The following is a 24,055-nucleotide window of genomic DNA, read 5'->3' on the forward strand; positions in this document are numbered from 1 at the left end:
AGCAACCCACCATGGCACATGTATACCTACGTAACAAAACTGAACTTTCTGCACATGTGCCCCAGAACTTAAAGTAAAATAATAATAATAATAATAATAAGTGTGTATAGATCTGGCACATTGTAGTCATTCAAAAAACACTATTCTGCTTTTTTCTTCCTCATTCACTTATCCTAGTGCACTTCTACTGTTTTCTTTTCCAGATGTGATTAGGAACTCTTTTGTGAACCAGAAAAGAGAAATCTTGCACTTATTGGAATATGGCAGCCACTCACCATCTCCTCTGTCTGCTCTCACTCAGTTTATCTGACCCAATGGGAATGCAGAATCTCAGGCATAAAACCAACTGCTTCGTGGGTCACTCTGGAAAATTCTAAACTGAAGCTTTTTTGAGAAAGGAGACATTACCTCAGAACTTCCACATGTAGCTACTATGGAGTTTCTGTTTATGTGAATGGATATTTTCACCAGATATTGGAAACATGCTAAAGCTGGATTCCAGTGCAATAAAGGCAACTCATTTAGCCATTGGCCTGTGATATTATGAGAAATACAGTTAAATTAGACGAATGCTCCACCAGGAATTGTGGCCAAAATAAATGATCATTTTTTTAAAAAGAAAAAGATAAAGACACAACATATTCTGTCATTTTTTTCTTCTTGTCAATGTCTTTGAAAAACAGACTTGAAGTCTCAAATGAACACCTTAAATTCCAAATAACCATTGAGGTGTTGGGGAAGACTTGTCTCCTTGTTGATTCTATGGATGGATAGATGGATGATGAGTACTACAAATATTTTTATCTCCTATGTATAAATTAAAGGAATAGTAACTGAGAAGGGCTTCAGAAAGCTTATTGGAGGATAGGCATTCAGAGAAAAAAACTGAAGGATGAGTAATTACAGGTGAAGTTGGAGGAGAGGCTATTTTTGATTGAAAGAAAAGAGAAAGGCATAGACAGAACTAAAGGACATGTAATTTTACCTCTCATACGAAGAGCAATAATTGTCCCCTCACTTTCATATTTCAATAGAAAGAAGAAAAATCTTTTTCCAAATAAAAATCAGAAAACTAAAAAAAGTTCTTGAAATATTTCTAATAAATAACATTTTCCTATTTATTACTTTATTGCTATATTTTCTTATAAAATATATTTAAATTAGATACACATAATCTATAATCTATCTTTAAATTAGCAAAATTTTATACAATACAAATCACAATTTTTATATTATATATTCTTACTATTCTTGTTCATTTCTTGTCCACATAAATTCACATTAATTATTATTATAGTGCAGATACTACTTAATATTCCTTATAACATTATTTGGTTAAAAAAAGTCTTAGTATTATATTTTTAGTTATTATATATAATTATTTGTAGCATTCCACTGAATAGATAAACATTTAGTTTAAGCATTCTAATGTTTCAATATTTTTGCTATTATACATAATGCTGCAAAGAATATCTTACTAGTGTGGCCATTTTACTGCAATGTTTTTTACCTTAGATTTTATTTCTGTGAATAACATTACTAAATGAAAGGAGTTTATCTTTCTTATGGTTTTTAATATGTATTGCCAACTGCAATCACAAAACAATCACTAGTTGCACACCAATCAGTGGCATATTAGTGTATTAATTTCACCAAGTCCTGCCTTCATTGGGTGCTACCATGTTTTGGACTTTTTAACTGTTGAATAATTTATCAGGTATATAAATAATCTAAAGAATTTAAACTTTAATGAACTATTCCTCTACTGCTAATCTAGCCCACATAGGGATTGTGAAGATAGCTCATTTAACAAATACTTCTTGACCACTGTCTTTGTTCTCATTCCCTGCAGCAAAAGTAGCAGAGAAAAAAGCACAAGAGGAGAGAGGTGATGAGGATTCTGAACACAGAAGGCCTTCTAGGCCCTGTGTATTAGGATTTTGCCTTTAATTATGAGTGCCATGGGGAGCCACTGTAAGGGAAACAATTTCATGTGATCCTTGTCCTTTGGGAGCTTTTAAAATCTTAATGACGAGATTAGAATCAGATATTGTTCCCCATCTCCCCAAAATCCTGCCTCAACTCCATCCTCACAATTGTACAGAGATCAGAATACCATGACCAGTCCTTGGAAATACTGTTCATCTCTCAGTAAGAACGGAAGAAGGGAGGGCATGAAGGGCCTCCTGTATCTGGAGCATTGTTAGGTGCTACATATCCAATCTCATTTTGTCCAACAACGGTCCTGTAAGGCAGGTCCCATTTCTATAGAGGAAGAAACTGAGGCTCAGGGTGCTCACTTTGGGAAGACCTTCTGTTTGTCTTCCTTACAAAGAGAGAAAACATTAGATGCCTGAGTGCCCTCGAGGAGCTTTGACAGAATCTGAATCATTTTTACTCTGTCTTTCATGTTTAAATTTCCAACATACCTTTGTCATTTTCATCCACTGGAAATTGAGGCATCCCATGCTTCACAAAATTGGCCCATTGTTTAAACTGTCACCCCTTCTTTCCTTAATTCCACTCATGAGCATTTGGACCCAACCAAAGGAGGTTGGCTGGATCCCACAACAGCAAGTCCACTGAACCGGGAATATGCAATGGAAATTGAAATCTATAATGTGTTCTATGATTTTGAACATGTCTACTCTCTCCCTGCGTCTCAATCCCTCAAATGTGCAGTCAGGGGATGGGGAGATAAGGCAGAGGATCTCTGGGGATCATTCTTGCTTTAATGATCTATGACAAAATCTTCCCAGTGGACTGCACAGCCAGAAAGAGCCAAGGCTGAGAGCCATTTCTCCCCAGAAATGTGATTCCACAGTCGTGGTTTCCTGGAACAACTGAAGAGTGTGGTAATAGAATCCATGGAGAGAAACTTTATGTGGCTAATATTCCAAAGCTTTCTAAGTGCAGTAATAAACAGAGCGCATCTTGGTGACACAGAAATTATGAGGCAGAGACCATAATAATAATTCATGTCTGCTTCTATTCACTATTGACAAGATGTGCTTCCACTCCCAAGACACCAGAGCAGCAGAAAAATAAGTAATTCCCTGAGTTGCCACCACACTATTTTGCTTTATGCTAGTTTTTCTTCCTTTCTTTTTTGTCACCCACAAAAGTGAAACCCAATCATCTACAGAAGCTGCCTTTTGTCTAAGAGTAAGTGGTGGTTATTATTTGCATCATATGAAGCTAGGCATCATGGTTTCCATGCTGGAAAGCAAAGTTCCCCTATGTTAGGCATCTTTGGTTTACAATAACATATACTCAATAACTGAGAAGAAATTTTGAATAGATCACACTTGCAAAATATTTCCCAGACTGAAAATTTCACGGAGACTGGTGATCACGTAGGCCAAGTGTACTTTATTTCCCCCGTCTCTCCATTCCTCAGCCCCTGAAATAATTCCTAGGAGATTTTTATCTAACTCCGGCTGAGTCCACCAACAGATATGAAACTTACTACCTTACTGTTTTGTGACTCATCCTATTCTATTTTCTTGCAACAGCTCCAATTATTAAAGTGAAATACGACATCTTAGTCCTTTTGGAGCAAGGCAGGAAGCATTTATTCTTTGACTGTGCAACTGTTCTTTAAGAATGTGTAATGAGCCTCACATCTCCTCTAAGTCTTCTTTTTTCCATGTTAAACATTCACAATGTCTTCCCCATTCCTGGTTGGTATAGGTTTCAGATCTTGCTCTCATATTGTTTAGGCTTCTCAAAGTGGTGCCACTTGACCAACACAAACTTGGAAATAAGACATCCTAAGCTTGAAACAATGCATCCAATGTGGTCTATCTTAGAGAAAATGATTGAAATTGTCACCTGCCTTAATCAGTACATTTCAACTCTATTATAATAATTTTGCCTAAGAATGTTTTGATTTTTCCAGCAACGGTGGCACACATTTGGTTTATGTTTAGTCCTGGGATGAACATATGAGCTTTGCTCTTCCTCCAAGGCACAAGCAGGAATGTAATGAGTATCAAAGTGCTCTTGGTCACTCAAATGTATTGACAAAACAGGACCTCTTTATGAAATTATAAAGTCATCCCAGATTGTATTTTGGACATTTCTTTTATTTCTCATGTTCTCATACTTTCTGTAGTCTCCTCTGCCCCCAACATACATGCCTGACTTCTACTCAAAAGTAGTTCTACTCTGCTGTAGTAGTTCAGAGCCTGGCTTGTAAAGGCAGCCTGCTCAGGGTCATATTCCAGCTCTGACATTTGCCTGCCCTGCAGGTTTCAGAAACTCAATGTCTTTTGCTTGTTTAAGATTTTTTACGTTATGTATAAAGTAATAATACTATCTCCCTCATTGTGTTGTTATGAGAATTTAATGATTTCATATATCTTAGGCGCTTAGGACAGTGCCCGGCACATACTGAGTGCTAGCTGATACAATAAGCCTAGCATGGTATTTGGGACAATCAGGTCTGAGGCTCGGGGTACCAGGGATATAGTCATTACCCAGGTCCAGTAATATATGTCACTTCTTTTTTTTCAGACCTTCAATTTCTTTAGCTATAAAATAGGGAAATCAAACAATAAGATGCCTACAATTCTTTCCAGCTCTCTCATTTTTAAAACTGTAATTGTCTGCAAGTCTTTGATCTTCCAGCTCCTGACATGGGTGGAGCAAGCATCCCCAGCTTGGATAATAGGGGGAACAAGCTGATGATATGACTCTTTCTGTAGACATTGCTACTATCATTCAAACAAATAAAGATTTAAAAGCAAAATGTTTCATAATTCTGGCAGGCAAATTTGGAAAGACTTCTGAGGATAGCTCCATCTTATCAGAGCCCCTTACATCACACTACATAGAGAGGCTGCCCACTCCCCAAATTGCTATAATTGGTAATGTGGTAGAAGTATTATTAAGAAAAGCCTGGGCAGTCAGAGATGAGAGATCATGTCATTTTGAGGGCTGATATAAAGAAAGGAATCCATTTTTCATGGAAATGCTTGGCTTTGCATGAGCCTTTGAAAACCCACACAGTCAATGCAGTGGAAAAGGCAATGCACCACAGCATAAGGCCAGAGGTCTGGGGATACCTCAACTACAAAACCAACAGAGCACTTAATTGTGGCCATGTGTCTGAATCAGCCAGAAATGCAACTTCTTCATCAGTCCAATGGGATACTAATGCTCTCGCTTGACTTTCTCACAGAACTGCAAGAGATCATGAACGTAAAGGCATTTTGAATGTTCATTTCAGTTGCAATGTGGTAGTAACACTAAGGTTCCTGACCCTCCAAGGCCAGAATCTGTGTCCTGTAACCTCCACCACAATTTAGTTCCTGAAACTGCACACAAAAACGCAGCCACTCTAGAAGATGAAAGTGCAAAATTACTTTCTTCCCCTACTCAATGCCATTAAATGGCTTCCTTGACATCTACAGCTCTTTGCAGTAACGTTCACTATGACTAAATGTGTGGCTAATAATACCTTTTATGATCTGACCATTTTATCTCCTTAGCTTCATTTTTCTCATGCTTTGCTTTTAAGATTTCATGTCTTTGTTATTGTGAATAGTGCTGCAACAAACCTGCACATGTACCCTTGAACTTAAAAGTTAAAAAAAAATGTTCCTGAAGGAAAAAAAAAAAAAAAAAAGTCTAAGATTTTGTAGACTGATCTTCCAGTTTCTGGAACACACACATTTCCTCTCACTTTATGCTGCCACTTCTGCCTGGCTGGCTCCCACTCATCTTCAGGTCTCAGCCTTTTACCTTTTATTTGTTATGTTATTTTATTTTTTTGAGACTGAGTCTTGCTCTTGTCGCCCAGGCTGGAGTGCAGTGGCACAATCTCAGCTCACTGCAACCTCCACCTCCAGGGTTCAAGCGATTCTGCTGCCTCAGCCTCCGAAATAGCTAGAATTACAACTGCCTGCCACCATGCCTGGCTAATTCTTTTTTATTTATTTATTTTTTTTTTTTATTTTTAGTAGAGACGGGGTTTCACCATGTTGGCCAGGCTGGTCTCAAACTCCTGACCTCAGGTGATCCACCCGCCTCAGCCTCCCAAAGTGCTGGGATTATGGGCATGAGCCACTACGCCCAGCCCCTTTTACCTTTTAAGTGTCCCCTCTTCTCCATGCAATTAGGTAGATTCTCTGGGCTACGTGTTCCCAAAGCACCTTGTACTTCCCACCATGGTTTTCAGCCCAGTCTAATGGAATTAACTTGCTTAATTCATTGTTCTCCACCCAGAAATATAAGAAGCTTTGTGAGAGCAGAGACCGGCATATCTCTTTAATTTTTAGGATCCTCAGTGCTTAGCAGAATGGCTTACAAATATTGGCCTTCGATAAATATGAATAACTCACCTATTAGAGATAGATGGTATCTTTTACTGACATTCTAGAAAGCTGTTCCCCTTTTACCTCAAATCCTTCTCTTTTTCCTTTTTGCTTCTTTACACATTTTCCTAGTTCTCCCTATTTCCAGTGTCCATCAAGGGCTTGAAGAACCTTTGAATTTTATCTCTCCTTGTAATAGTTAACTCAAATATCACTTCCTCTAGAAAGGTTGTCTGACCTGGTTCTCAGGCAATAAGGCATCTCCTTCACTTTGCAATGTGTTTATATGTCTACCATAGAAGTTACTATGTCAGTTTCTTTACTTGTTTACATGGCTGTCTCTATCACTAAACTCTAAGACCTATGAGCAGGAAGCTGTTCTATTCATCTTTGTTTTCCTTTCCCCAGAAATGTCTGAAAATGGTAGCAATATTAACAGATAATAAATAAATGTTAATCAACCATTTCTTTTTCCAGATGAAAGCACCAAGTATCTACACAAGTGGAGAGACCTCACTGAACCAGGAAAAGAACGAAGAGTACCCTACTATCATTGCTTCATTCATTCAACAAACATGTATAGAGTTTGTTCATTCTGGGTGATAGAGTCCCAATGGAAAACAAAGTCATTCTGTAATAATTTTTAAATAGATAGCCTATATTTACCTCTGATGATATTTTCATTTATTTGTCTTCCTAAACTTAACTATCACTGTTGTTCTAAAAGACCTCATAAGAATAAGCCTTATTTAGTCTTACAAGAGGAATTTAAATCTCACCAAGCATAGGTGTTACATAGTAAAGACTTTTTATCTGAAATTATTAAAAACTTTTTGTCTGAAATTAGTAAAAACCATTATATTGAACATAATTGACACTACCTTTTAGTGTCATTTTCGTAACTGCACAATGCTATCTGGAAAAATACTACATTTACTGGAATAAACTCTACAGTCATCAAGAAAGAGTCAATTGGAAATTATTTAAAGGACTGAAGGGAAAATGTAGAGACCCCTCCCAAGCCATGAGACTCTCTGTTTCTTCTCTCATTCTAGCTCTGTGAGATGATAGCATTGCTCCCATTCTCCTGAGCTCAGGCTACTTATGAAAGCTCCTCACACCTTTCTACTCTCACATTCAGTGATGAATTACCCCTAAGACCATAAGTGAATTAGAAAATAATGTAACAATGAATTGAAAAAACCATTACTCTCTTTACAGTGATCAAAGTAGGAATATGAGGGATCAGTCTGCACAGAAATGGATTTTTGATTAGTCACAAATCTTGCATGAATTAGCCAAACTCAGATTACAGGTTAAATTTCCAAAAAGGAAGAGAATAAGATTTTTAGATATATTCCTATAATTCTCATAACTAATATAGCTTATAAAGTCAGCTCATCAAAAATTAGAGTATACCTAGGTCACTTTTCTTAGACATAGGAAGAAGAGGTATGGACAACGTCATCTAGTCACTGAAATTAAACAGCATCACACCAGTGTTTAAAAGTCTATCTCAGCCATTTACTAACTGTGCGACATTTGGCAATTTGATTTCTCTGGGCCTTGGATTCCACATTTATAAAAGATAGAATGTAATAACAGCCACCTAACAGGGCTTCTGTGAAGACTAAATTATGTAATGGATGTATGGCTGACAAACAGTGTCAACTAAAATAGATCCCTGGTCTTCTCTAAAATCATTCTCTTCCCAATTATAGAAGGTCAATATGAGATAATCAAATCTGAAAAATAGGCCTGGATATTTTGAAATGTTTTGTTATGTTATGTATGTTACATGAATACTGGTTTCATCCATTCCTCACCCCAACCCTCCCGTAACTCATTGATTACTTTTCTGAACCTCGATTTCCTTACCTGTAAAATGAAGTTAATAATAACAGATACCTCAAGGAATTATGGTTAAGTTTCTTTCCATGAAGTAGCCCATGTAAAGGACATAATATTGACTGACATTGCAAATACTAAATAATATTAATTGTCGTGGTAATGTAAAACATTATTATTCATGTTTCTGATTTTTATCAATTTTGCTTGCTTTCTAAAATATGAACATGAGTGTCATTGGGGATGTGAAGAAGTGGTTGTTGATATCTTTAAGATATTCGGAGTGCCAAAATTCAAAGAGCACGTGAATACGTTGTCACTTAAATGGTCATTTATGGCTGTAGCCTGGGCTAGTGCTTGAGAGCCTGGCTCCCATAATTCACCTTATTAAACATTTTTATGTTCCAATCCTCTATTTGACACTGGGAGTAAGGAAAAGAGGACATAAGTTTCCTGCTCTCAAGAAAATCACATTGCAGGAAAATAAACATATTAAAACATAATCAAAATCTTCTCTTCCATTTATATCACTTGGGGAAAAAAATTGATCCCCACTGAGAATGGCAAAAGTGCCCACAATCCTAGGAAAAGCCTGATTTTTCTGCATCCATAGTTAACAGGTAACTACCAGAAGTGCTTTTAAACCTCTTCAGTTGATCAACAATTCCTCTTAGTGAACCTGTTTTTACAAGCCAAACAGTCAGTGACCATCTCTTATTTTGGAAAAACAGTTTATCAGGAATTGACCCACTCTAAGAAACACACCTCTGAATGTCAATCCTTCAACAGCAGTTCCACACAACCTCTTTTCTCCAGATCCAGAATACTTACACGCCTAGAAATCCTCTAGCCACTGACCTACACGCTTCCCCACCACCCTCTGTAAGATCTGCCCTCCTACTGGGGACACTGACTTAGCAGCATAGCTCTCCCTGGCTGTAAGCAATAAATCAGCTTTGTCTTTCAATCTAAGATAGTTCATGATGTTCTTATGATCCTTTGACACTAGTACACATTTTGTATCAAATTAATTTCAGATAAATTAAGATTAAAATCTGTGTGTATCTGTATGTATAATCATACAATAATTGGAACAAAATACATTTATTAAAGACAGCTTTGCTATAGTAATGGTCTTTTTTTTTCACATGACACCAAAGGCAGAAACTATACAGGAAATACTGGTAGAATTTAAACTTCTGCAAGGTTAAATGACACAGCATCGCCATCACTACTAAAAAACAACAGCCCTGGTACCACTGCCACCAAAACCAACAGTGCCACAAGCAGTAACATCAACACCACCAACAACAATAGCAAAACCAATTAAACTTAGTAGCATAACTACCATTACCATTACCGTTGTTGTGAACAACATCAAAAGGCAAGTGATGGAAAGATGGGAAATATTTGCATTTGTATAACATAAATATTAATGTTCTGAATGTATACAGAGCTTTTAAAAATCAGTAAGAAAAGATATAGAGATGGATTCAAAAAAGGTTAACAGATGCAAAAGTAATTACAAAAGGAAGAAATGCAAATAACAAAAAGAAAGAGAAAAAAGAATACCAGACAAAAAAGAAAGTTCTTTTTTATCAGCAGTCATGGAAATACATAATTTAAAATGTTGGCAATGCCTACTTTTTATCAAAGTTGTTGAGGAAACATGTTTTCATATGTGGCTCGTGGAAAAGTAAATTGGTCCAATCTATTTGGGGGGCCTATTTGGCAATATGAGTTAAAATCTATAAGAATATGTAATTTATATTCTGTAATTACACTTCTAGGAATTTATACCAAGAAAATAATCAGAAAGCAGCAAAAGTATTTTCAGAAATATTCATTGCAATATTATTTGTAAAAATTAAAAAATGGAAAGAACTTAATTATGTAAAAACGAATGATTGTTTTAATAAAGTATGATATGTCCATTAAGGCAAAAAGTCAGCTACTCTATAGTACCTAAAAAATTATGCAAATATTTATTGATATGGTTAAAACCACACAATATATTAAGTGAAAAATATTAGGTTACAACTTTCTAGATATAATAATATCTCATTTTTGTAAAACAGAATTTAAGCATACATATAGTCATTTATTTAACAAAAAAAGTGTACTTATAATCTACTTTGTGCAAGGCACTATTCTAACCATTGAAGAGAAAGCAATGAACAATACCAATCTGGTCCCTAATCTCATGGTGCCTATGACTTGGTGAAATCATCTGAAGAGACAAAGAAGACCGGGCAACTAATACCTCAGGGCAGCAGAACTATGAGGTTTTAATAGTTTCTTTTTTTTTTTTTTTTTTTTGAGACAGTGTCTCACTCTGTCACCTAGGCTGGAGTGCACTATCGCGATCAGGGCTTACTGCAGCCTTGAACTGTCAGGCTCAATTGATCCACCTGCCTCAGCCTCCTAAGTAGCTGGGACCAAAGACCTGTGCCACCATGCCTGATTAATTTTTTAAATTCATTTTTTTGTAGAAATAGGGTCTCCCTATGTTGCCCAGGCTGGTCTCTAACTCCCAAACTCAATCAATTCACCTGCCTCAGCCTCCAGAGTAGCTAGGACTACAGGTGTGCGCCACCACACCCAGCTAATTTTTGTCTTTTTTGTAGAGACAAATCTCGCCATGTTGCTCAGGCTGGTCTTGAACTCCTAGCCTCAAGCAATCCTCCCGCCTCAGCCACCCGAAGTGTGGAATTATAGGTGTGAGACACTACACCCAGCATACCTTTTCTCACTTTTTAAATCAACATAACCTTTAACATTTTAACAATTGTTTTTCTTTTTTTCTTTAACTTGTCTATAGTCAAAATAAAAAGTAAAGCCATTTACCTTTTAGAGAGAAAATAAGAATACCAAGTCATTTAGGCCTGTAGTGGTTTAATATTTCTACTGAAACTCCCTAAGGCAACTTAACTAATGGGAGCACTTACACATCAAATTTGATTCCCCCTCCTCTTCTCTCTTGAAGTCCTGAGAGAACAGGGTAAAACCTGTCCAGTTCCAGGCAAGCTTTGAGAGTGTGCTCTCAGCAAAGTAGGGGTGACCATGTTCTCAGGGTTCTGTGACCTCAGATCCAAGATCTTTGGGAGCCATTGTTTCTGTCTGCTCAACCCAGGTAAACTACTAAACCTATTTTCTGTGGCTTTTCACAGTAGCAACTTTTCCTATGTAATTCCAAGTGATATGGAGAGACAATAGGAAGGAGGTTTCTATTGATAAAGCACCACTTTTCTATTGAGGCTCCAAATGCCATTGATGGAAGTGGGTTCAGATCACGTGATTGTGAGTTTCTCAAAATTTGGGATGTTGATTTTAGGAGGCACAAAAACACCAGGACCAGAGGAAGTTATCTTCAATAACCCAGTGAGAATATTACTCCTCGTTCAATGCTCCTTACTCTCAAGAAGGAATAATCAGTGAGGTGCTAATGCTCTTACCCTTCTATTATCCGCCCTTTTTTTTTTTTTTTTTTTTTGAGACAGTGTCTCACCATGTCACCCAGGCTGGAGTGCAGTGATATGATCTCAGCTCACTGCAACCTCCGCCTCCCAGGTTCAACCAATTCTCCTGCCTTAGCCTCCCTAGTAGCTGGGATTACAGACACCTGCCACCAAACCCAGCTAATTTTTGTATTTTTAGTAGAGATGGGGTTTCACCATGTTGGCCAGGCTGGTCTCAAACTCCTGACCTCAGGTGATCCACCCACCTCCCTAACTGCTGGGATTGAAGGCATAAGGCACCACGCCCAGCCTATTATCTGCATTTTTTAACAAACACAAAATGTGCTCACAGCTCAAAGCCTTCCAGTAGGAATCATTTTCTATTTAGAATATAATGACTTTTTCCATATTTTGAATTCATTGATTTATTATGTCATGTGGTGAATAATTCTGGTCTCCCTTTCATAGTGCTTTAGAAAAATATAAGGTTTTTATAAATAATTAGTAATCATTAAGGTAGAAAGGCTAACATGGCAAAACTCTTGAAAGTATTAAATATTACTTTAAAAATAGCTGAAATGTGGCAAAATAAATAAAAATAAAATACTGCCCCAACCCTTTGCCTCTGCCAATTTGTCACACCTGTCACAAGGGAACCTGTGACACTTAAGTTCTTGTAACCATTTTTCCAACTTGTCTTGGTAACTGCAGTCATTCTTGGAATCTCTTTTGGTTCTAGGCCTTTTTTTCTTTCTACCTAAGGCAGAGACCAGCTAAATCTATTTTCTGTGGCTTTTCACAGTACCAACTTTTCCTATATAATTCCAAGTGATGATATGGAGAGAAAGTAGGAAGGTGGTTGCCATCTAATATCAAGAGAGTTGAGAATGACCCTCGGGATGGGAGAAGGTGGTAAGATACCTACCTTCACTTAAACAGATTGCTTCCCAGAGACTTAAATGCTTCTTTTATATGGTACTCATTTAACCCTCACAGCAACACTTTTTTTTTTTTTTTTTTTGAGACAAAGTCTCACTTTGTCACCCAGGCTGGAGTGCAGTGGCACAGTCTCGGCTTACTGCAACCCCTGACTCCCGGGTTCAAGCAATTCTTGTGCCTCAGCCTCCCTAGTAGCTAGGATTACAGGCACCCACCACCACACCCAGCTAATTTTTGTATTTTTAGTATAGACGAGGTTTCACAATGTTGATCAGGCTGGTCTCAAACTCCTGACCTCAGGTGATCTGCCCACCTCGGCCTCCCAAAATGCTGGGATTACAGGCGTGAGCCACCGCGCCCAGCCACAGCTACACTTTTAAGTAAGATTATTCCAATTTTACAGAGGAAACTGAGGCTTGCAGAGTATGGCAGAACTATGGTACTCACCCTCCTGTTCCTTCACAGTTACCAACTGATGATGGCCAATGGGCTGTGAGTGCAAGATTTATCATTCATCTTCAGGCCAAGGTATAGAAAAGCTGGTACCTGATCCTCCAGCTATGGCAGGGACATACGACTGGAGTCTGCTTGTTCCATATACCACTGGAGGAGATAGAGCCTTGATTAGCTTAAATTACCGACTGGCTATGTAGAGAAAATCCCTCAGCTGAACCATGTAGATAGACTTGTTTTGTTAAGCAACTGCGATTTGGGAGTTACTCGTTACTTCAGCTGCTGCAGATATGATTCCCTAGAAACAATATCTGAGACTGTCCTGATGGGCATACAGAACATTCATCGAGGAATGCTCTCAGTATAAACACATGTAGGGAAAGGGAAAGAGGCAGAACCGAGCAGTGAGAGTAGATGGGCTGTAGTGTGCCCACCACAAGGACTCAGCTGACTCTGTGGGAAGCTCTGAAGCTGCCATGGCCCCTTAGAGTTGTTTCAAATTGGGAACAAGAGCTGGGCCTTTATACCTACAAATCAACGAGTCATTGGATGAAGGCTGCTCCCTGGAAGGAGTTGTGATCTTAAGTGAAGTGGCTGTCTTCAGCCAAGGGGAATTCCTGGAAAGTACTGACAGCTGAGACACTCCTAGAAGCTGAAAAAAGTAAGTTCTTCAGTCCTGAAAATGTATCAGTTACCACTACTGTAATGCAACATAACATAGTCTATTCTGACTCATTCAGAGAGGTTAAAAAAGCCCCATCTCCAAATGCAATCACATTGGGGGCTAGGGGTTCAACACATGAATTTGGAGGGGATGTGTAGGACCTCCCACTCTTGACCTCTTCTCCAAACTCTTTACAGACCAAACTCAATCAGATACCAGAGTGAAGAATACTGTTAGTATAACCCATACAGGGCAGCATCCTGGGCACACAGCAGGTGAGAAGGGTGAAGAAGGGATCTGAAGAAGCCAGAAAGTATCTACCACAGTAGGTTGAAAGAATAATAAGTAAAGGAATAAATGAATAAATATAATAACTGAAGTTGTGAAATGTGATAGAGAGTTGAGAGGATCAGTGTTTCAGCAAAAGCTAAAGCCATCAGGGGCTAGATGTTGAAGGATTTTGTATGCCACGGTAAGGGCTTTGGACTTTATCTGAAAAGCATCATAGAAAATACAGGAAGAGAAAACAGAATTAAGGGGGAAATGAAGTTTCATTTTGGACGTAATTAAAATTGAGGTACCTGGGCATAGTCAAGTGGAAATTTCCAGTCTGGAACTCAAGAGTCCAGACATAAGAGATGGAGACAGAGTATTTAGAATTCATCAGTGTATACAGCAGGGGCTCAGATAAGATTTCCCAAAGATAGTACATGGAATAAATTTTGATCAAATACCTAAAACTCAAATTGTAATTGTTGAATTGGAAGGTAAACAGAGTTAGGAAAATATATGCAGATTTATAGGCAGAAAACTATAAATATCTGTACTTTGTGTAATTAAGAAATAAAGTAAAGATGAAGGGAGATGACTCAAGATAACTTGAATTACCTTGGTATCTATATCCTCCTAACACATCACACCAAAATGTTCTGAAGGGTATTTGTGTTCGTTCTACTAATAGGTATTGGAAGGCATACCATGAGTCAAGTACCATACTAAATGCTATGAATACAAATAATATTATAGTTGTAACTTTTTCAATGAGATCATAGTTTAGTGGAGGAAACAGCAAAATAGGCAGAAAATTCTAACACTGAGCTAATTTAACAGGCTGTTTGGAACAGAGACATCCCTGTACTTGAACTTAGCTCCTGTAGATGAAGTGTGTTAAGTCTGAATGCAAAGGACAAAATAACTTGAATCTGAACAATTGTGGAAGAGAACCGATAGCAATTAAATTGGCAACTGCCCATGGACTTGACCTGAATACAATAACTAAAGAAGGGCATCATTCTGAAACAGTGAGGTATGAAACTGCAACTTGTGACAGAGGTAGAATAGAAAGCTCTTGACCATTAGCTTGTGCTCTCATTTCAGCATCTAATTGAATCATTTGATTTGACTATGTCATTAACTCTTTTAAAAGGGAGTACATCAACTTTCCCTTGCAGCCATGATGGATGACTGAAACCAGACCTACCCTCCTGACTTAAATGAGTAGAAAACAAGGAAAAACATGAAAAAAAAAAATTCTGCATTTTGCAATAAGAAGCACAGGACTGTGATCCTTATGAGGAAGGAAACAAAGATATGAGTGCTACAATTGTCCCATATTTCTACCTGGATGTATTTTCCAGACCATAAAGGTACCCAAAAAGACAATGGCATTCTCACTAAGCTAAAGAGACTAATATCGGAGTTCAAAGAGGTTTAGGTGGCTGTAACTAGGAATGTAGACAACTAGAGAGGTAGGAAAAATTTACAAAGTACCACACATGTCCATAAATGTTCCCTTGAGTCAATTACTAGATATAATGGCATATGTATGCTCATTAAGACTACAAGAAACCAGGCAAAGAATGATAAGGAAGCTATAAGCTGAATAATATTACACAGGGCTAGGATATGTCCAACTTCTAAACGGTGGAGAGTCCTCAGGAAAAACCAGGGGCATTTGGAAATTATCACAGAAGGATATAACTTAGTAATAGCAATAAAATAACCAAAATAAATGCTATCCCATGATAGTTTTAAATTAAATCACAAAAGGATAGAGTTGATCTTTCAGTAACTTCACCACCAGCAGAACAAAGTCAAACACCCTTTGAAAGAAGACAGCAAAAAATTCAGCACTCAATACCACAAAATACACAATGTTTAATATCCTCTTAAAAATTGCCAGGCATACAAATAAGCATGAAAATGGACCATAACCAAGAGAAAAAATAATCAGTAGAAGTAGACTCAGAAAATACAGAGATGACAGAAACAGCACACAGAGACTAAAGTTGCTATTAAAAATACATTCAATATGCTCAAGGATTTAAAAGAAACTAAGAATACAATAGAAAAACAAATGGAAGATATTAAAAAATATCAAATGGAACTTTGAAAAATGAAAACTACAACCTTTGAAATGAACATTTTACTTACTGAGATTAACAGCAGATTAGGTGCTGAAGAAGAAATTGTCAGTTAATGTGAAAGTATAGCTACAAATACTATTCACAATGAAGTACAGATAGAAGATTGATTGAAGAAAATGAACAGGGCTTTAGTAATCTGTGGGGCAAAATAAGGCAACACAACATAATATGCATGTTGTGCATCCTCAAAAGTGAGAGAAGGGGCAAATAAAGTCTTTGAGAAAAATAATGGCTGAAAAATATTCAAATTTCTTAAAAAGTATAAAACCACAGATTAAGAATTTCAAAAGATAAAGAAAATGAAAACCCACACTATGACAAACTAAAATCAAATGGCTAAATGTTATGCTAAAATCTCAAAAATCTTCTGTAGAAGAAAACACATGTTATGTACAGAGAAAGAAAGATAAAAATGAGTGAAGACCTCATCTGAATGTCTGCAAGCTAGAGAAAATGGCTTAAAGCCTTATAGTGCCAAAAGGAAAACACAGGAAACCAATAATTCTATATCAGAAAAAAGTACTTTTGAAAACTTAGGACAAAAAAAGATATTTTCAGACAAACACAGGTTGAGAGAATTTATTGCCAGCGGATGTAGCATATAAAAAACACTTAGGAAATTTCTTTAGAAAAAATGTGCATGAAATGTAGAAAGTTAGATCAGCAGAAAAGAATAAAGAGTGCTAGAAATGGCAAATATGTGGATAAATACAAATGACATTTTTAATTTACTGGAAATATAATTAATTAGTTAAACAAAAATATTAGGACACTATACTTTGGGGTTTATACTATATATAGAATTAAAACATGATTAAAAAAAGAAAACAAATGACTAAAGGGGGAAAGGAAGTATTCGATTAGAAGATTCTTATATTAAACATAGTAGTGTAAGTACTACTTAAAGAAATACTGTGATAAATGTAAAGATACACACTGTAAGCCATACATCTATTAAACAAAGTTTATATGCTATTAAAACAAAGTTAATATGCCAATATGTGAAATAATACAAAATATTAAAAATAATTAAAAGAAGTCACAAAAGGAAAAGGACAAAGAAAACATGAGATAATTTTTAAAATAGCAATGGGTAGATGAAAACCCAAACATATTGATAATCACACTAAATGTAAATGATCGAAACTGATAAAAGACAAAAATTATCAGACTGAACAAATATGCAGTCTACATGACACCCATTTTAAATACAAAGACCCAGCTATTTTTAAAAGATTGAAAAGGGGAAATTATTCAAACCCCAATTATAAGAAAGCAGAATGGTTATATAAAATAAGACAAAGTAGAATTCAGAATGAGTATTACTAGAGATAAAGAGAAGCATTTTATAGGCATAAAGGAGACTGTCTTAGTTTGTTTACTGTTACTATAACAGAATATCTGAGGCTGGGTAATTTATTTAAAAAAAAAAAAAAGTGTAGTGAGCTCACAGTTCTGCAATCTAGGAGGTATAAGAAACATGGCCGTGGCATCTACTCACCTTCTGGTGGGGCTTTTCATGCTGCAGTATTACATGGCAGAGAAGGCCAAAAGGGAAGCACACACACATGAAGAGAGATCAAACAGGATGGGAAACTTCATTTTATAAAAACCGTCTCTCACAGGAACTAATCCATTCCCAAGAGAACTAATCCAGGGAAGAATAAGAACTCACGGCCAGGAGCAGTAGCTCACGCCTGTAATCCCAGTACTCCGGGAGGCCGAGGCGGGCGGATCATGAGGTCAGGAGATTGAGACCATTCTGGCTAACACGGTGAAACCCAGTCCCTACTAAAAATACAAAAAAAAATTAGCTGGGCATGGTGGCGGGCGCCTGTAGTCCCAGCTACTAGGGAGGCTGAGGCAGGAGAATGGCGTGAACACAGGAGGCAGAGCTTGCAGTGAGCCAAGATCGCGCCACTGCACTCCAGCCTGGGCAACAGAATGAGACTCCGTCTCAAAAAAATAATAAAATAAAATAAAATAAAATAGAGTTCCAGACCAGCCTGACCAATACGGTGAAATCCCGTCTCTACTAAAATTACAAAAATTAGCCGGGCGTGGTGGCGCATGCCTGTAGTCCCAGCTACTCAGGAGGCTGAGGCAGGAGAATCACTTGAACCCTGGAGACAGAGGTTGCAGTAAGCCGAGATCGTTCCACTGTACTCCAGCCTGGGCAACAGAGCAAGACTCCATCTCAAAAAAAAAAAAAAAAAAAAAACTCACCACCATGAGGACTATGAGAATGGCACCAGGACACTCATGAGGGATCTGCTCTGATGACCCAACATCTCCCTTGAGGCCTCACCTTCCAAAATGGCCACATTGGTAATTAAAATTTCAACACGAGTTTTGGTGGGAACAAACCATACCCAAACTATATCAGGTTTAATTCATTAAGAAGACATAAAAACGTATATGCACCTAGTTACAAATCTTTAAATACAGCAAAAGCTGACCAGTCTGAATGGAGAAGAGATAAATCCACAATTTTAGTTGGAGATTTCAACATTCATCCCTCAGTAATTGATAGAATAATTAGAATATGAAAGATTTGAACAACACTGTCATATAATTTAACAGGATTGACATTTACAGAACATACCACCAAACAGCAAAATATATATATTTTTTACCATGATATTCTCAGCCATAAGAAGCCTCAATAAGTTTTCGACAACTGAAGTCAGAGTATACTCTCTGACCACAATGAAATTAAAATAGAAATTATTTTCAGAAAGATATGCTGAAAATTCCCATGTGTAGAAAACAAACAACGCACTGCTGAATAAGCCATCTACCATAGAAGGCATAAGGGAAATAGGAAGATATTTCGAACTGAAGAAAAAAATATGTCAAATGTTTTGAGATGCAGCTAAAGCAATGCTTCAAGGGAAAACATTAGCGTTAAGTGGTAGTATTAAAAGAAGAAAGGACTAAAGTTAATTCTCTAAGTTCACACACTATGCAGCTGAATAAAGAAGAGCATATTAAATTCAAAGTAAATGAAGAAGGTGATAGCAAACATTACAGTAGAAATCAGTGAAACAAAAAACAAACTAATGAAAATGCATGAAAACAAAAACTGGCTTCTTTGAAGGATTGAGAAAAATGGCTAATCTCTAGCTAGATTCATCAAGTAAAAAGAAAGGGTAAACAAATTGCCTGCATCAGAAAAAAAGAGGGACTATCAACAAAGATTGTGGAGATGTAAAAAGAATAATGATGGATTATTACAAACAATTCTATACCAATGAATTTGACAATTTAAACAAAATGAAAAAATACTTCAATATATAAATTACCTAAATAAACACAAAAAGAAAGTATAAAGGCTGAATATTCATATTAATTAAGGAAATTTAATTTTTAATTTAAAATATTCACGCAGGGTGGGCGCAGTGGCTCACACTTGTAATCCCAGTACTTTGGGAGGCCAAGGCAGGTGGATCACTTGAGGTCAGGAGTTTGAGACCAGCCTGGCCAACATGGTGAAACCCTGTCTCTACAAAAAAATACAAAAATTAGCCAGGTGTGGTGGCACACACCTGTAATCCCAGCTACTTGAGAGGCTGAAAGGCTGAGATGGGAGGATCGCTTGAACCCAGGAGGTGGAGGTTGCAGTGAGCCAAGATAGCACCACTGCACTCCAGCCCAGGTAACAGAGCAAGACTCCGTCTCAAAAACAAACAAATTCATGCAAATAAAACTCCAAAGAAGCACATTCTATAAACCATTTAAGGAAGGAATAATAATAGTCTTATAAAAACATATTCATGAAATAGAGGGTAAGTACTTTCATACTAACACTTTAATGCTCTTTTACAAAATGGCATTGAAAACAAAATCAAAACAAATACATAAAAAAAGTCAAATATTTCTCATAAAGAGAGAAAATTTTAATAATATTGGCATATAGAATTCAGTAATATATAAAAGCACAGCACATCATAGCGAAATGGAGATTATTCTAGGGATTCTAGGTAGATAGAAGATTGAAATGTCAATCACCATATTAACAGAATACAAAAAAGATACTGTATAATTATTCCAATAGATGAAGACATTTGACAAAACTTCAATACATGTTTAAAATAAAAAGACTGACATGAAAGAAAAGGGAACTTCCTCAATCTAATAAAATCTACAATTAACACATACTTATTGTGAAGTACTGGATATTTTCTCTGTGGGACCAGGAACAAGGCAAGATGTGCAGTCTTGCTACATGTATTCAACACTGCACGGGAATCCTAGCCAATTCAATAAGCCAAGAAAAAGAAGTAATTGACATAAAAATTAGAAAGGCAAAAGTAAAACTATATTTACAGATAAGATGAAGCTTACATAACATATTCTACATAATAATATTATCTAGAATATTCTAAGCAACCTAGAGTAAAATATTAGAATAGACAAGTGAATTTAACAAATTTGAGAATTCAACATTTACTGAAGATCCTAGGTTAAGGGCTGAAGATGGAAATATAAATTAATATGATGATACAGACGATGGTAGCTATTATATTCCAGTTAAAAACCTACTATGTTCCAAACACCAACCGAAGCCAATTTGCATATAATTTCCAACATATTCATTACAAAGTGGTTGTGTGGTAGGTATAACTATCCCTATTTTCCAGACAAAGAAACTAAGGCTTAGGAAGTTTAATTAATTGACCCAAGGTCAAACAGATATTAGGGGAAGGAGCAGAGATTGATATCATGGTCCATGTGAGTTGACTTCCCAGGAGCGAAGAGCGTGGAAAACAAACAGATTCCTCACTGCTGGCCATCATTTGTGGCTGAACACAACAAGATCTTAGCCCTAAATTGTGTGTTTCCATTTGATTATTTCAGCTCTCTTCTCTCCTCTTGTTTTAACATATTGTCTATCATTTCCAGTGAACCTGCATTTTGGTTCTCTTTGTGTATAATATTTTGCATGTTTAGTTTTTCATGAAACGCCTCCTCCTCCTTCATTTTCACCACTAACCTTTGATACTTATTTATTGGAACATTTTGTGTTCTCTGCCTGGCATGAACACAAAACATGAGCCTGCGGGAGAGCAGCCTGAAAAATGGAGCCTCCTTTTCTTCTCTGTCTCTGCTCGATCTTTCCCAGTGTGGCAGGTAGACCGCTGTGGGCAACAGGCCAGGCTGCAGGCACAATCTGTTTAGGGGGTGGAAACAGAAGCAGTGTTCAGAGACACACTCTGAACTTTTACGCATTTTACAACATCTGTGCAGGGAAAATGTCCCGCTGGCTGCATCATTGCAGAGTCTGGGTGTCTGGGGCAAAGGGAGACAATGCTGCCATGAGGGTATGTGCATCCATGTGTGTCAGGCTGGTAGCAGCTGCAGTAATGCTTCCCCATCTGCAATAAAGTCCTCCTTAAGTTGACTAATGAGTCATAAGAGATGTGCTTCTGCTTGCTGTTTTTTATCTGCCTCTTCCTTCAGAAAAAAAAAAAAATGGATTTCACACCTGCAAGACCATCTTTCCCAAATGCAATGTGTTTTCAAACCTGCACACCCACGTTAAAATTCAAGGCTGTGATATGGGTATTGAGACCTGGCTCTGTCACTCAGAAGTTGAAAGATTGTGGGTATTCACTTATCTTCTCTTAGCTGCAGTTTCTCCAATGGCAAATGGAGAAAAGAACACCAGCATCGCCCGCTGGTGATGGAAATTCAACTAGATAATACATTCAAAAACCTTTTGCCTCAACTGTAAAGGACTGGAACATAAGAGGTAATTATTGCTCCTGCTAAACATCACATTGTTCATACCTTTCCCCTTAGTAAATATCCCTGCTTTTCATTGGAGAGAAAAATCTCTGGAAGACTAATTTGCAATTTTCAGATGGGAAACCAAAACCCAAAGAAGAGATATGTTTGGCTCATAATTCTGAACTTGGTTACTCTTACCTGCTCTGGATTCAACATTTGTTTGGATTCTAAAGCCTTATGTGATTAATTAATAATATTATCATCAACACAAGTCTATAATTCTTGCCAATTCTGTTTTCCTATGCCATTGTTTAGAATTTCCCACGAGACGCACTTCTTTCTAGACAAAACATCTTTTACGTGCAGAGCAAAATATCAATATTTTCCAGGTTTCAGATCATTCAAATCCCAGCATTAGAAACTGAATTCTATCATGTCAGGATTTGAAGTGACTTTAAAGGTAACTAGGTCTTTATATCTGAACTTTGTTTCTTTGTTTGCTGGGTACCTAGAATGCTGGAATTCCTGGTCCATACTTCCTGAGACCCACACCACAGGGTGTCCAAAGGACAGCTGCTTGTGGAGGTGAACTGGGGTCCTTTCTTTCATGCAAATCCTCATGGTGTGGGACAGCTGGGTGGAAACAGAAGAGTGGCTCTCAAGGGCCAATTACCCCCATGCCACCACCTTCCAGGACACAAAGCCAAGAGTCTGAGAATTCTAAATCCAAACTTGACCTTTCAGATTGTTACAACATTATGTTTGTCAAAGTAAGAGGATAGATTTAATTTAGGTTTGTTTGCCTAATTTGTAATGTTTAAATATTTGGACATACAGTATGGGGGCCCCTATTTGTACTCTTGTCCTTGGCCCTGTAAATATCAGAGGCAGAAATGCCAAAAGCTGCACTTGAAAACCGTTGGCTTGAAATGAATAGCAACACTTTCCAAACCATAATTCACAGAAAACTAGTCTGAGAGATGTCAATAAGGTGCTCCATGAAAAAAGACTTGAGTTAAGTGAATGGATATGGATCACACCGCTGCCTCTTATATAGTTAGCTCTCTCTTGTTGGCAATAATTACCACTATTATTAGTATTGTAGCTGTAGTAGTAGCAGTAGTAGTAGTAGTGTCAGCATTATTTTCCAGCCTTCATTGAATGTATTATTGTTTTAAATTATTGTGTATGTTTACTATCTGTCCCTCCACTAAGATATAAGTTCTAGTAGAGGGTGGGCCTTCTCCATCTTAATCACTTGCTGCAGTGCCTAGAACAGCAAATAATAAGCAATCAATAAACACTTGTGGAAAAGATTCATTATAAAAATGGTTTTAGTATATACTGTAACAGGTTTCAAAGATTTATGAACACCACATTGTTTTTACCTATGACTGGGCAATGGGGTCATTTCCCATACTGGTGTCTTTCAAGCTATCTACAGAGTGTTAATAGGTAGTCTCATAAAAATGGATTGGGAAGTTCCGCATTATCGCATTTAACCTTCGGTGGGAAATCTGTTATTCTCGTTTAATAGAGCTATAAACAGAGATTAAAGAGGTTAATTAATACTCAAAGTCACACAGCCAGTAAGAGATGGGATGGATTTTAAATTCAAAGAGTTCAACTCCTGAGCCTGAAATTTTAACCTCTAGACTCCCCATGTACAATATGAATTTGATAGTGTCCCATTCATTAATTGAACAAGTCAATATTTTATGGTGTTTCCCAGAGAACAGTAATACTTCATGACTTCCAGTTTGAGAATGTTTGAGAACACCTAGCTTAGTAACTTCCTGGAAAGCCTAATGTTAGTTGACAATTTCCCCCCATCTCCATCACCAAACTCACTTCCAGCTTTCCCTAAGAAAATGTTTTAGTTGGATATTTTGGAGTAATCATTACCCTCTGACATCTTTTATGAAACATCTACGTTAGGCATCTCTGTGTGCCTAACAGTGGGCTGGCACGTAGAAAGAAATCACATTGAATGAAGGGGAAAAAATTGATGAATTAATGAATGAATAAAGAGAAGTGCCAAAGCTGAGTTTGAACCATAGCTCTACAACTTATTGCTAGTATAGCATGATCTTAGATAAACTTCTTAACCACTTTGGGCTTACATTTTCCACCTTACCAATGCAGATAATACCTACTCTATCTTCTTGGCAGAACTTCCGTATAAAACAAATGAAATAATAGTAGCACACATTA

At 37.1% G+C, this 24,055-nt stretch overlaps 1 protein-coding gene across 1 annotated transcript in view; it reads right to left on the reverse strand.

The window, feature by feature from the left end:
- Nucleotides 1-24,055, reverse strand: part of LOC129043076 (putative coiled-coil domain-containing protein 26) — a 138,289-nt gene that overhangs the window by 10,282 nt on the left and 103,952 nt on the right. The window contains exon 2 of the mRNA XM_054499610.1: nucleotides 21,105-21,281. Within this exon, the coding sequence (XP_054355585.1) occupies nucleotides 21,105-21,281 (177 nt within the window). The remainder of the gene's footprint in view (nucleotides 1-21,104; nucleotides 21,282-24,055) is intronic.

This window comes from Pongo pygmaeus, chromosome 7, assembly GCF_028885625.2.
Source record: "Pongo pygmaeus isolate AG05252 chromosome 7, NHGRI_mPonPyg2-v2.0_pri, whole genome shotgun sequence".
NCBI lineage: Eukaryota > Metazoa > Chordata > Mammalia > Primates > Hominidae > Pongo > Pongo pygmaeus.